At 40.4% G+C, this 15437-nt stretch overlaps 1 protein-coding gene across 1 annotated transcript in view; it reads left to right on the top strand.

The window, feature by feature from the left end:
- Positions 1–263: 263 nt before the first annotated feature.
- The window catches only part of upb1 (ureidopropionase, beta), a 25854-nt gene continuing 10680 nt past the window's right edge, over positions 264–15437 (top strand). The window contains exons 1-5 of the mRNA XM_058784546.1: positions 264–538; positions 1601–1772; positions 1886–1973; positions 5349–5443; positions 6766–6927. Coding sequence (XP_058640529.1) covers positions 435–538; positions 1601–1772; positions 1886–1973; positions 5349–5443; positions 6766–6927 — 621 coding nt within the window. The 5' untranslated portion in view covers positions 264–434. The remainder of the gene's footprint in view (positions 539–1600; positions 1773–1885; positions 1974–5348; positions 5444–6765; positions 6928–15437) is intronic.

The raw sequence follows: 15437 nt of genomic DNA, 5'->3' as shown, positions 1-15437 counted from the left end.
AATTGTTACATACGGCTATACAGGCATCTCAACACAATGATATTACAGATAATAAATTGTGCAAAATGCTTATCTTAAGTCAATTTACAAGTAATGCATTCAGATTTGTGGAACTCAATCTCCACAAAGATTACCCTGTGTGTAAGCCTGTGTGTAAAGAGATGGGTCTTTACGTTAGTTTAAAATGGTCATGTGGTGTGGGTAGTTTAATGAATTACAGCACACAGCTGCAGAAATGCCTTAAACTAAAACGACTACAGGTCATAAACTGTTCTGTCTTGATTTGGTAATACATGAAGGCTAACAACAAATCAGGTAGGGAACACTTGAACCCTCTGTCGTGAACAGATTGCATAAGAGCTGGACATGTGCTAGTTAAATAGTAATGTGAATTCACTCTGTCTGCGAACTGAGCACGAGGACGGTAGCTAAAAATGTCTGGGAAAGACTTTGAATCGCTAGAGAAGGTTCTGGAGACTTATGTACCTGAGGCTGAACTCAGAGAAGTCAGAAGACTGCTGTTCGGAAAAGAACTGAAGTAAGTCACAAACGCGCATTCACTAGACTACTAGACGAAGACACAAATCCCAGAGCTCAGTTATGACTGGAGAGAGCTGCAGTGCACACACAGCTGCGATGACGGCTCATAAATTCAAATCATTTTATATGAATATGCTGTACAGTCAAACTAGGTAAATCTGAAATAATTAAGGAGATTAACATGTTCAAACTGTTAGCATTTGTCCACATGTAAGAGACTAGATTAGAAGTTTAGTTAATAACATCTGACTAGGTTGAAACTGAGTAAATGATTTATGGTGGACTTTGGCCACAAAGGGGGTCTCTGAGAATATCGTTGATGTTGACTATGAGTTTGACGTAAAATCTGACATAATTCCCATAGATGTCCTATAAATAGAAATAGGTACCCTTTCCTTGGTTTCATTTTCGCAATATTTTCAAAAACTAAAAAACAAATTATAACGTTGAACTTTACATGACAACAGTCAAACAGTTTGTCTGTTCAAGCAAATTAATTCGTGCATAATTGTAAAACTTTTTGGTTTTGCTAATTTATTCAGAAAACGTTTAGTCAGAAACCTGGAAAATTTGCCTCAGATAGGCTATAGGCTACTTAAATCCTAAAAACACTTAGATAATAGACAGAAATACAGTTTAAAATCTACACTTATGAAAAATTAACCATGGTTTTACTACAAATAAAACCATTTAAACCATGCTAACCACAAATAAACTACACTAACCATCATTTAACCATGGTAGCCTATATTTGTAGTAAAATTGTGGTTATTTGAGTGGTAATCAATATGCCCAAAAAAACCATGGCTACTACAAAAAAAAAAAAAAAAAAACATGGTAAATTTTCACAAGGGTATATAGCACTGCTGATAATGGAAATCATGTTTGGTTGTTCTCTGTACATTCTTCTTGCACTGGTCCATTGTTTTCATACAAACTTATATAAAACTTAAAATAAATGTATCTTTGACCATTATAATCATCACTGCTCTTCCCTATTTGTTGGATTACAGAAGTTATTGAGCGTATGACATTTAAAATTGTAATACATGCATTTCAGGAAGCTGAACCTTGCCCAGAGTGCGATAGATGCTGCAGTGGAGCAAGATTTTGATCTGAAGGGTTATGTGTTTGAGGCTTCTCCAGAACAGCTCAGACCACCCAGAACTGTCCGTGTGGGACTCATTCAGAACAAGATAGTCCTACCCACTGATGCTCCTGTGCTTGAACAGGTGAGAGAACAAAGTACACAGTGCATATAAAGGCCAGCTGGCAATTCCATATATGTATTATCCATTTGAGTTCATCACTTTGTTGGCTCGGTATTCTCATTTTACTTTCACAGATCATAGCTCTGCACAAGCGTGTGGGGGAGATGGTGGAGGTGGCGGCCATGTGTGGGGTCAATATCGTGTGCTTCCAGGAAGCCTGGAGTGAGTACACAAACATGCATGCATCTAACTTTCTTTCCACTGAATTCATCACTCTCCAACTGCAGCAGGAATATATACAGCTCTCGGTTGTCATATGAAGTTTATTCTCTTTTTTGTTAAATACATGCATATTAATTTTTTTTGTTGCAGGGAGTTTTAATTAATCAGACCACACTTTTGAACAGTGTTAACAAGCAAAACTTTTCAAGGTAATTTAATATTACGTAGTTGTTCACTAAACTGTATTTATTTATGCATTTTCACAACATTCCTAGTTGACAAAATATACTGACTTTATTGAACATCCTGTTAGGTTTGAATTTTGGCTATATGAATGTATACAGTTCAAAATGTGTGTGTGTACATATATATGAACATTAAATTATTCATAAATGGTATTAAATAAATGGTTATAAATTAGTGCTGTCAAATTGATTAATCGCATTCAAGATAAAAGTTTGTTTATACGTAATATACAGTGGGTACAGAAAATATTCAGACCCCCTTACATTTTTCACTCTGTTATATTGCAGCCATTTGCTAAAATCATTTAAGTTCATTTTTTTTCCCTCATTAATGTACACACAGCACCCCATATTGACAGAAAAACACAGAATTGTTGACATTTTTGCAGATTTATTAAAAAAGAAAAACTGAAATATCACATGGTCCTAAGTATTCAGACCCTTTGCTCAGTATTTAGTAGAAGCATCCTTTTGATTTAATACAGCCATGTGTCTTTTTGGGAAAGATGCAACAAGTTTTTCATACCTGGATTTGGGGATCCTCTACCATTCCTCCTTGCAGATCCTCTCCAGTTCTGTCAGGTTGGATGGTAAACGTTGGTGGACAGCCATTTTTAGGTCTCTCCAGAGATGCTCAATTGGGTTTAAGTCAGGGCTCTGGCTGGGCCATTCAAGAACAGTCACGGAGTTGTTGTGAAGCCACTCCTTCGTTATTTTAGCTGTGTGCTTAGGGTCATTGTCTTGTTGGAAGGTAAACCTTCGGCCCAGTCTGAGGTCCTGAGCACTCTGGAGAAGGTTTTCGTCCAGGATATCCCTGTACTTGGCCGCATTCATCTTTCCCTCGATTGCAACCAGTCGTCCTGTCCCTGCAGCTGAAAAACACCCCCACAGCATGATGCTGCCACCACCATGCTTCACTGTTGGGACTGTATTGGACAGGTGATGAGCAGTGCCTGGTTTTCTCCACACATACCGCTTAGAATTAAGGCCAAAAAGTTCTATCTTGGTCTCATCAGACCAGAGAATCTTATTCAGGTGTTTTTTAGCAAACTCCATGCGGGCTTTCATGTGTCTTGCACTGAGGAGAGGCTTCCGTCGGGCCACTCTGCCATAAAGCCCCGACTGGTGGAGGGCTGCAGTGATGGTTGACTTTCTACAACTTTCTCCCATCTCCGACTGCATCTCTGGAGCTCAGCCACAGTGATCTTTGGGTTCTTCTTTACCTCTCTCACCAAGGCTCTTCTCCCCGATAGCTCAGTTTGGCGGACGGCCAGCTCTAGGAAGGGTCCTGGTCGTCCCAAACGTCTTCCATTTAAGGATTATGGAGGCCGCTGTGCTCTTAGGAACCTTAAGTGCAGCAGAAATTTTTTTGTAACCTTGGCCAGATCTGTGCCTTGCCACAATTCTGTCTCTGAGCTCTTCAGGCAGTTCCTTTGACCTCATGATTCTCATTTGCTCTGACATGCACTGTGAGCTGTAAGGTCTTATATAGACAGGTGTGTGGCTTTCCTAATCAAGCCCAATCAGTATAATCAAACACAGCTGGACTCAAATGAAGGTGTAGAACCATCTCAAGGATGATCAGAAGAAATGGACAGCACCTGAGTTAAATATATGTGTGAGTGTCACAGCAAAGGGTCTGAATACTTAGGACCATGTGATATTTCAGTTTTTCTTTTTTAATAAATCTGGAAAAATGTCAACAATTCTGTGTTTTTCTGTCAATATGGGGTGCTGTGTGTACATTAATGAGGAAAAAAAATGAACTTAAATTATTTTAGCAAATGGCTGCAATATAACAAAGAGTGAAAAATTTAAGGGGGTCTGAATACTTTCCATACCCACTGTATATGTACTGTGTATATTTATGTGTAGTGTATATATAAATACACACACATACATACATGTATATATTTAAGGAGAATATGTATCATATAAATCATATATAAATATGAATATATATACATGTAAATATTTCTATATAATACTGTATATACATGTATGTGTGAGTATTTATGTATAAATATACACAGCACACACATATATAATGTAAACAAACTTTTATCTTGGATGCGATTTAATCAATTTGACAGCCCTATTATATAATATATAAAATATGTAATACATAACCATTTCTGAGCAATTTAATGTGTAATCTTAAGTAATTAATGATTACTTATCTTTCAGCATTTACAGTTCACTTCATGAGTCCTGTGAAGTAATTAGTCTATCAATGAATATATATATATATATATATATATATATATATATATATATATATATATATATATATATATATATATATAATATTATTAAAATCTACATGTATCATATTTCTAAATTAATTTCAAATAATTGTAGATGAAGAATAGCATGTCACACTGTTTAACACATGATCAACGTTCCATATTTAGTCTCAAATATTTTTACTTTTTTTATTCCACGGCTATATCTATTTCCTGTTGTCCTCTAAGCAATTACTGAGCTTATTTATGAGCGTATGGATCGGAAGACTTCTTGGCCTTCACTGACGTAACATGCCCATGAAGACATCAGCGGAATCTGGTTTACATCAGCAGAGCGCAACAGGACGGTAGTGACGAAGTTTCAGCTGCGCTCGCAGTTTGTCTGTTTGTTTTGGCCGTGGCGTGCTTTAGGGATGCTAGCTGATGAAAGGGAGTCTCGTGATCCAATTATAAACTATCCAGGCATCCCAAAGGTCATTCAGTCCCTCTGGGTCTCAACAGGTCTCTTTGCCCAGGATTGAAAGCCCTTAACCACCACCCCACGTAAACCTTTGACCCCTGGGCTATGACTTCCTGTATTTCCATGAAAATCTACGGAGTATGTTTGCTTTGATAGTAGTCATTTAAAAATGCCATGTAAACAAATAATCATTTCGTCCTGCTCTAAACAAAACAACAACTGCTAATGAAAAATAAGACCATAAACTTATCCGCTGTACTCCTCATCCTCCCTCTCAGCAAGCAAAACAAAGTTTTATTGGACACCAAGGAGAGTCAATTTCAATAGTTTGAACTTTTATTTTTCATAAATAAAAATCAGTTCTGGTAATGATAAATTCTTTCAGGAAAAGCATTATTCTTTTCCCTGTGTCCTCCATCTATAGCAATGCCTTTTGCATTTTGCACACGAGAGAGGGAGCCCTGGACAGAGTTTGCCGAATCGGCCGAGGATGGGCTTACCACGCGCTTTTGTATTCAGGTAAGAGTTAAATAAATGGATGTCTTCATGTAAAAGTTACTATCATCCTTTTCTATAAAGCATCACCTCTACACTCTTAAAAATAAAGGTGCTTCAAAAGGTTCTTCAAGTGATTCCGATCCCAAAGAAGAACCATTTTTGGTTCCACAATGAACCATTCAGTCAAAGGTTCTTTAAAGAACCATCTCTTCCTTAACTTTTTATAATCTGAAGAACCTTCTTTCACCACAAAGAAGCTTTTGTGAAACAGAAAGGTTCTTCAGATGTTAAAGGTTCTTTATGGAACCATTTAGACAAAAAGGTTCTTTGGCATCGTGAAGCACCTTTATTTTTAAGAGTGTAGTCAAATATTTAACCTCAGTCCACTGATTGATTATTTGTTCGCTCCTCAAACTCAAGACGAAGCTGTATGTTAGCATGGACTGAATGGTTTTATTCCCTTGTGCCCATTGCAAAGGGAGTTCATTTTTATATAGGGCATGTTTGTTTTAACTGATGTAGTGCTGTGCAGCTGCTTTGAGGCTGGTGATTTGTTAATGGATGTAGCAGGAGGTTAAGCCCACAGAGGGGACGGGGACATACTGACCTCCACGAGAGCCACAGGCCGATGAGCACTGCGGCACGTAACTGTGGAATCTTCTGACACTGAACTCTGAGGAATTACATGGCCTTTGACCGTTTACAGAGAAGCTGCATCTATGTTTTCGCAAAAATGTCCTAAAATGACAGTTCTACAGCCAATAAGTGCTGTATTATTTATTTAAGCACTTTTTGTTTTTTGTTCTTTTTCCTGTTCATTATTCAGATTTTTCAAGACCACTAGAGATTATACAAAAATGAATAAACAGAAATAAATGTTTTTGTCCATGTTTATTAATTTATTCAAAATCATTAAAAAATACTGTTCTGATATAAAAAAAATACAAATCTTCTGATATCATAATGTTAATTAAATTATAATATTAAATAATATCAATAATAATAATAACAAAATATAGAAATAAATAATATTATATAATGTTATTTGACGTTTAATAAGCCTCACGGCTTACTAATATTTGAAATCATTTCATCCAGCAAATCAAACTCATGTTGTGCGAACAGCATGCTAAATAAAAAAAGATATAAAACAAGAAATTAGACCCTCATAACTATGTGTCAAGGTTAATAAGTCTCTTAAAATATCAGATAATTTAGCCTTTTTACGGCAAGGCAAAGTTAGCTCAGATTAAAAATGAAATGTGGTTCTTCTGCTATGTTCTTCTTTCTGCAGTCATCACTTCTAATGCTGATACCACATGTGCTTGATTTTCATTTTGTAGCTGGCCAAAAAATACAACATGGTGGTGGTGTCTCCCATTTTGGAGAGAGATGAGATCCACGGTGGAACATTGTGGAACACTGCAGTGGTGGTGTCCAATAATGGCAATGTTCTAGGCAAATCACGGAAGAATCACATTCCCCGTGTGGGAGACTTCAACGAGGTCGGTGTCACCCTCTGCATTACAGTCAAACAACTGTCAGTGTGAAAGAACACAGCTACAGTGACACTCTATATTTAGATTAATAGAGTGTCATCACTTGTTTACATTAAGCTAACATGAGCTAATTAAGCTGTAAATTAAATATTAATACAGTGCAGTCCAAAAGTTTAAGACCGTTAGTGAAAATGCTTTTGCATTTGTAGAATTTAAAAAAACAAAAAAATTTACAAATTAGAATTAGGTGCTGTATTAAAATATACATTAGCGGGCAACCATTTGGAATAATTAGAAAAGATCAAATATAATTTTTTGTGTGTTTTTGAAAGAAGTCTCTTATGCTTACCAAGGCTGCATTTATGTGATTAAAATGCTGTAAAACGGTAATATTGTGTTTATTCCTGTCATGGCAAAGCTGAATTTTCACCAGCCATTACTTCAGTCTTCAGTGTCTCATGATTTTTCAGAAATCATTGTAATATCCTGATTTTGTGCTCAGTTAGTATCTGTTATTGTTGGTACTCAATTATTAACAATGGTTCTTATAATTGTCAGCGTTGATTTTTTTTTTTTTTTTTTTGCTGCTTAATATTTTTGTGGAAATCATGATACATTTCATTTTAATGAATATAAAGTTCAAAAGAACAGTATTTATTTAAAATCTTTTGCAACATTATACTTGTCAATTTTGAACTATTTAATATGTCCTTTGCTAAACTAAAAGTCTTACCCCAAATGTTTGAATGAAGCAACGACATTGATAGTAATAAGACATGTTTATTTAGCAGCAGATCAGCATATTAAAAGATTTCTGACAGATCATGTGACACTGAAGACTGCTGACAATTCAGCTTTGCCATCACTGGAATAAATTAGATTTTAAAATATTTTCACATAGAATAAAATATAATAATATATCACAATATAACTGTTTTAAATAAATCAAATAAATGCAGCCTTAGTGAGCACAAGAGATTTTTACAAAAACATGACAAAAATCTTATTTTTTAAATTATTCCAAACTTTGGACCTCTAATGTATTATGCTATGACCATGAATAAAATAAAATGTAATAAAATAAAATTCATGACCATGAATATCAAAATGTACTTTTGCTTGAATGACAGAATGAATGACACTCAATCTGCATGAACTCCACAAGTTTGTGCAAAACCTGAATATCATGTTCTCCAGCACTCTTAATCCAGAGCATCTTGAGCTCCAGTGGAAACAAAAACGTCATTGACCATCTGTACAATGTCACATAATAAATTACTTATTTGAATAGTGACCTAGACAAAGTGCAGAATCTGAAATATCTCTTATTTATTTTAGGTTGTAACAATGTGCTTTTTTATGTTTTTCAGAATCGTAAAACTTTATTTTCAGGTTGAAGTGACCAAAAAAATCCCCACATTTTTGAACCCCTCTGTACACATGGTTATCAGTATTTTGTGCCACCACATGGGCATTTATATGTCTTATTGGATAACTAAAAAGTTGTTCAGTGCAACCACTATAGAAATTCTTGCTATCAGAGATTTGTTCCAGCATGTTGGGTGTCATTTTTCCCAATTTTTCAGGTTAAACGAGTTTGTTTGTTTGTGTGTATCTGCAATCCATGATCTGCGGGCATAGCCGTGGGAACGTATTTTGAGCAGGGGGGGGTGGGGGGGGGGAATAAAACTAAGTCTGAGAAATAAAACTTGTCACGCATCGCTCTCACGTGATGTGAGATGCTAAAAGTTTTATTTTTTTGTTTAATGTAGCCTAAGCGAGTTTGTCTTTTATTGTTGCTGTGTTTTCATTAAAAAATAAAATAAAACAATGAACCACAATCTATAGCATTTGTTTTAAGAGGGAAAATTTGTATTATTTATTTATTTGTAAGTTTATAAGTTAGATGTTTAATATAGGCCTATGCGAATTTGCCATTACTATTTTATGGCTGATGTGTTTTAATTAATAGACTAATGATGAACCACAAACTACGATCGTTTTAAAGAAAAGGGAAATCCTGTCACGGATCAGTCAGGCCCTACACCCCACCAATCACAGCGTTCCACCTGACCAGAGTACTAACCACGCACACCTGCACCTGATCACATCAGCACCCACATAAAAGATCCTCACCAACAACACCACTCTGTCCGATCTCGTTAATCGTAACGTGGACTCTCTCAACGCTGGACTAACTACCCAGAGATATATCCTTCCAAGATTACCACTTACCTTGTGTACCTTACCTCCTATGTTCTGCCTCCTTGTGTTGTCCTCTCCTCCTAGATCGCCAATCGTTAGAGTGTGTGTGTGTCCTGGCGGATCCCCTTGTCTCGTCATCCTGACCACACTGTGGGAAAAGAACTCTGTCACCGTTCATCATCATTCACTGCAAAACACTCTTCAAGATCATCTACGCACCTCTAAATCACCCGATCACACTGCAGTGTCTCACCTGTTCAATAAACAACATTTCTGTTTCACCACTTACCTCTGTGTCCGAACCTGACTGTAACAGAAGATCGGACCGCATACCTACACGAACAGGATGAGCACTCCGGACCCCTTTCAAGAGCTGGTGGACTCCTTGAAGAAGGTATTGTTACAATCGCCCACACCAACGGCACCACCAGCTCCACAACCACAACAGCCCTCTCACGCCTCAATGAGCACTCCTTCACCGATTGTATTCGCCAGTCCCATGGCCCGACCAGCGCCCTTCTCTGGTTCGGCGGAGGAATGCGATGGCTTTATAATGCAGTGTACCCTGACGATAAATCTACATCCCCACGTGTTCTCCACATATCAAGCCAAGATAGCGTTTGTTGTTACCTCCCTCACCGGTCCTGCTCTCAGATGGGCTGAAACCATTCTCAACCAGGCCGGACCCGCTACTCACACCTTTGCAAACTTTATCCATCACTTTAAAGAGGTATTCAGCAGTTCGCCCGGGAGATTCATCTGTGGGTGAGAAACTGTACCAACTTCGTCAGGGTACTATGCCCATCCATTAATACGCACTACAATTCAGGACCCTCGCAGCTGCCAGCGGATGGAATGAACCGTCGCTCCTCACTGCCTTCCGGCAAGGACTAAATCCCCGCCTACGTCTCCACCTTAATGCGTATGATGACACTTATGGTTTGGAAAAATGTATCCAACTAGCCATCCAATGTTCCAAACGCATTCAGTCCTGCTCTATGGATCCATCCTCAGCCATCGCCACTCCTCCTCCTCGCCGACCAGAGATTAATGACCCTCCAACTTAATCTCAGGGAACCTCCTCCAGCAGCTCCCTACCTCAACCACGCCGAATGCTTATGAAGTCTTAATCCATAACTGGTACACCACTGACACGACGTTCCGTCCGCCTCTGTACCGGACCGGTACAACTACAAATAGGCCAACTACATCAGGAGGAGCTCTACTTGCTGGTTCTGGAGGGTTCAACAGTGGACATCATCTTGGGTCGCCCGTGGCTGGTGCAGCACGATCCCCATCTGTCTTGGAGGACAGGAGAAGTCCTAAAGTGGGGTGAGAAGTGCTTCCCTCACTGCTTCCCAAACTTACCTCAACCTACCCATCGAGTGCCGGTACAGATACCAGTCCACACAACTTCCATTGAAAGCCCTCAGGAAAAATTATCCATCGACATCCCTTCCTGCTATACCCACTTTAGAGACGTCTTCTGTCCAAAGAGGGCTGCCCAGCTACCACCACACCGGCCATGGGACTGCGCAATTGACCTCCTTCCAGGTGAGCCAGTACCACGAGGAAGAATTTATCCCCTCTCACCACCAGAACAAAAGGCCATGGAGGAGTACATTGAGGAGGCTTTGCAACAAGGGTACATCGTTCCATCTACCTTCCCTGCTGCTTCCAGCTTTTTCTTCGTTGCGAAGAAGGGCGGCCTATGCCCCTGTATTGACTACCGGAAACTCAACGACATCACCATTAAATATCGATATCCTCTTCCCCTTGTCCCAGCAGCTTTGGAACAACTCCGCGGCGCTACCATATTCACAAAACTGGACCTCCGCAGCGCCTACAACCTCATCCGCATAAGAAAAGGAGACGAGTGGAAGACCGCCTTCGTAACCCCTACCGGCCATTATGAGTATCGGGTGATGCCGTATGGGCTAGTCAACGCTCCCTCAGTGTTCCAGGGATTTATGCATGAGGTGCTCCGGGAGTTTTTACATCGTTTTGTGATCGTTTACATAGATGACATCCTCATCTACTCCCGGAGCCTGGCCGACCATCGCCAACACGTTGCGGAGGTCCTCCAGAGACTCAGACAATATCAATTATATCTCAAAGTCGAAAAATGCACTTTCCACCAACCCTCAGTTCACTTCCTTGGATACATCATTGACCATCGTGGCGTCCGCATGGACAAGGGGAAGGTGGAAGCAGTCACCACCTGGCCCACTCCCACCAACATCAAGGAACTTCAAAGGTTTCTAGGGTTTTCCAACTTTTATCGTCATTTCATTGCCAATTACAGTTCCATCTCCAGCCCACTCACAGACTTAAAGGCAGAGCCAAGACTCTCAACTGGAACCCGAAAGCCCTAGAAGCCTTTGATAATCTCAAACATGCCTTCACCAGCGCACCACTCCTCGCACACCCAGACCCCGAGCTGCCATTTGTTGTGGAAGTAGATGCGTCCACCACGGGCGTAGGGGCCGTCCTGTCACAGCAGCAGGGGAAGCCTCCCAAACTCCATCCATGCGCCTATTTCTCCAGAAAACTCAGCCCGGCGGAAAGAAATTACGACATTAGCAATCGGGAACTGTTGGCCATCAAACTCGCCTTAGAGGAATGGAGGCACTGGTTGGAGGGGGCAAAACACCCGTTCCTGGTCCTAACTGATCATAAAAATTTACAATATCTCCGCGACGCTAAACGACTCAACCCAAGACAGGCGAGATGGGCTTTATTCTTCACCCGGTTTCATTTCAAGATCTCCTACCGACCAGGTACTAGAAATGTTAAGGCAGACGCTCTATCCCGTATCCATAACCCAGACGACAGCAACGATGAGCCAGAGACCATATTGCATTCCAAAATCATAGCCAGCCCCATTCAATGGACCTCTCCACCAGTTGCCTCAACCACTCCACCCGCCAACCTTCTGCCATAGTCGCCAGAACTCTTGGAACCAGTTTCTAGGCTGGGCCGAGTACGCCCAAAATTCGCTTTGCCAAAACTGGACTCACTCCCTTCCAGTGCGTACTCTGTTTTCAGCCTCCCCTGTTTCCCTGGTCAGGTGAACCATCCGACGTCCCCGCCATCAACTACTGGTTCTGAGAGAGCGAGAGAGTCTGGGACGCAGCACACCATCAGCTCCAGCAGGCAGTGCGCAGACAGAGAATGACAGCCGACGTCCGAAGATCGACAAACCCCGATTACCAACCAGGGCAAAAGGTCTGGCTGTCAACCAGGGACATCAAGCTGCGCCTGCCTAGCAAGAAACCCTTTCACCATCCTGGAACGCATTAACCCTGTCACATAAGTTACAATTACCACCACAATACAGAATCCACCCAACATTTCACGTATCACTGCTCAAACCCTGCTCTCCTCCTGTCTCCACAGGGCCTGACCAAGACGAGGAACCCCCTCTCCCGTTAATCCTGGATGAAGGAGCAGTCTATCGGGTCAAGGAGATTCTGGAATCCCGGTGTCGTGGTGGTAAACTTGAGTACCTCGTTGACTGGGAGGGCTACGGTCCTGAGGAACGCTCATGGGTACCCAGAGATGACATCTTGGATCCAACTCTGCTCGAACAGTTCCACTCAACACACAGAGGGGGGTACTGTCACGGATCAGTCAGGCCCTACACCCCACCAATCACAGCGTTCCACCTCACCAGAGTACTAACCACGCACACCTGCACCTGATCACAGCCTCATCAGCACCCACATAAAAGATCCTCACCAACAACACCACTCTGTCCGATCTCGTTAATCGTAACGTGGACTCTCTCAACGCTGGACTAACTACCCAGAGATATATCCTTCCAAGATTACTACTTGCCTTGTGTACCTTACCTCCTGTGTTCTGCCTCCTTGTGTTGTCCTCTCCTCCTAGATCGCCAATCGTCAGAGTGTGTGTGTGTCGCGGCGGATCCCCTCGTCTCGTCATCCTGACCACACTGTGGGAAAAGAACTCTGTCACCGTTCATCATCATTCACTGCAAAACACTCTTCAAGATCATCTACGCACCTCTAAATCACCCGATCACACTGCAGTGTCTCACCTGTTCAATAAACGACATTTCTGTTTCACCACTTACCTCTGTGTCCGAACCTGACTGTAACAAATCCAAAGACTGTTTATTTAATAAAAGTTTAATATAAGTGAATTTGTCATTGTACTGTTTTATTGTTTAGCCATTATTATTAGGCTACTAATAATAATGAGCCAAACTAAGCATTCATTTGAAGTAAGGGGAAAATCCAAAAACCTTTTATTTATTTGTTACAACGCGGGTATGTCTTATTTGTTCTGTTAATAAAATTTTTATGTTTAATATAAGCTACTTTGTCATTGTAGTATTGCTGATGTTGCGTTTCGGATTTTTTTTTTTCATTAAGAGTAGGCTAATACTGAATCAACCTTAAGCATTAATTTTGTTCCAAGAATAGGAAAGATCTAACGTTAAAGATCAAAATAAGCGCTGCAGATGCGAGAATGCGAGATTGGTTGCTGCTGAGGTAAATAGATGCTCTCAATCTTTCTCTGCTGTATCTGCAATGGCTGTAGAAATAGTCGTTGATTCTTGATTTAGGTACGGCACATGTTACAGGTAATAATATGATCAAAAAGTCATGGCAACAAACGACTTCCTAAGTTAGTTTAAAGGGGGCATAACACACTGTTTCACCCAATCTTATGTTAATCTTGAGTACCTATAGAGTAGTGTTGCATCGTTCATATCTCCAAAAAGTCTTTAGTTTTATCATATTTATAAAAGAAAGATACAGCTTTACGATTCTCTCCGGAAACAGCTGAGCTCCTGGAGGCCTGCCGTGGGCGGAGCTAAAGAGTGACGAGCACTTGAGCGCCGATCGCCAACAAAACACAGACATTTGATGCCGTTTCACTTACTGTCTGAAGTTCTGAATCATGATCGGGAGCTTTTATAGCTGGGACCGCTCCATCTTTCAGTATCAAACGATGTGCAAATCCAGCGTTGAACTGGGCCTTGTTTATAAAACGTTCGTCAACAAACACACTTGAGAAACTACATTGCTGCCCCGGAAAAACTAACTGCATCCACTGTTTATGTAACGCGGGGTTCTTCGGGAAGCTGAACAAGGTTATCTTTCCCTCACAACCAAAAACACACTACTTTAGAGACATTCTTCTCGAGCGAGTGCCGTGCAGTGAAGAAGTGCGTTGATGGGTGCACTCTCGCTCTGGTCGATGCATGCGCGGGCGCGTTCTTCCGGGAGAAATGCCCATATAAGGAGTTCCACCCTCGTTTACGTCATGAAGAGCCACGATCGAAACTCTCCGAAACATGTATGAACCCGGAAGTAAGATTTTTGGCACAGAAATACTGTTATGCGTCCAAATAGTTTTTTTTGTTTGTTTGTTTGTTTTTTTGTTTACTTTGTCCATGCTTAGCAGGAGAATCCAACTCTTTAACAGTATAAACAACTCTGAATTCATGAAACAGCATTGTACCCCCCCCCCCCTTTAAGTTGAAACCACTTTCACAATTTGATTCAACTTAATTCATGTTTTACTGTTGCTCAGACTTCCTTTTTTCTATTAATTTGAATGAATATACAAATTAATCAAATGTTTTATTTATTTTCTGTTACAAAATTATTTATTTATTTTTAACACCGCACCCCCAACCCCCCCATTTTTTCTTGGGCTACACGCCAGGGGGTGCTGCAGCATCCTCAGCACCCCTACTTCCCGTGGTAATGTCTGTGGGCCCTCTAAGTGGTTGAGAATGGTTGATTTCTCCCCAGCTGTGCTGTTTATCAGTTTCATGTTGTGCCTTTGATCCATTCCACACTGTGATAATGCTCAATTCAGGAAATGTGCTCACTCTCTTTTCCTGGAACACAAGCTTGAGTGTACCTGCAGGAACCAGATGGCAGAGATGGCTCAATTCTGTTGTTTTCAGTCAAATTAAGGAGAATTTTGCTGCCATCTATGCTGATAAACATCAGTGTTGGAAAAGGTTTACACAAAAACAATTCTGAGAATCCAGCTCAGCCCTGCATGAATTTCCATGCTGCATCAATTGCATGAAATTATACTAACATCATAAACTGTGGCCACAATCTACTGTCTTAATCTTCTCAAAAATGGATGCACAGATATCACATACACCAATTACAACTGCTAAAACACAAGCTTATCTCTCATGCAATCTTTACAGTTGCTGAATCTTACACATCCTAACACATACCATCAGTGACAGATGAATTTAGAAAATAGTGTGCATTATTTGGTGTTAATCTATCCCACCTTTCTACAGTTCC

Source organism: Onychostoma macrolepis, chromosome 08 (assembly GCF_012432095.1).
Source record: "Onychostoma macrolepis isolate SWU-2019 chromosome 08, ASM1243209v1, whole genome shotgun sequence".
NCBI lineage: Eukaryota > Metazoa > Chordata > Actinopteri > Cypriniformes > Cyprinidae > Onychostoma > Onychostoma macrolepis.
This window is presented reverse-complemented; position numbering and strand designations above follow the sequence as displayed.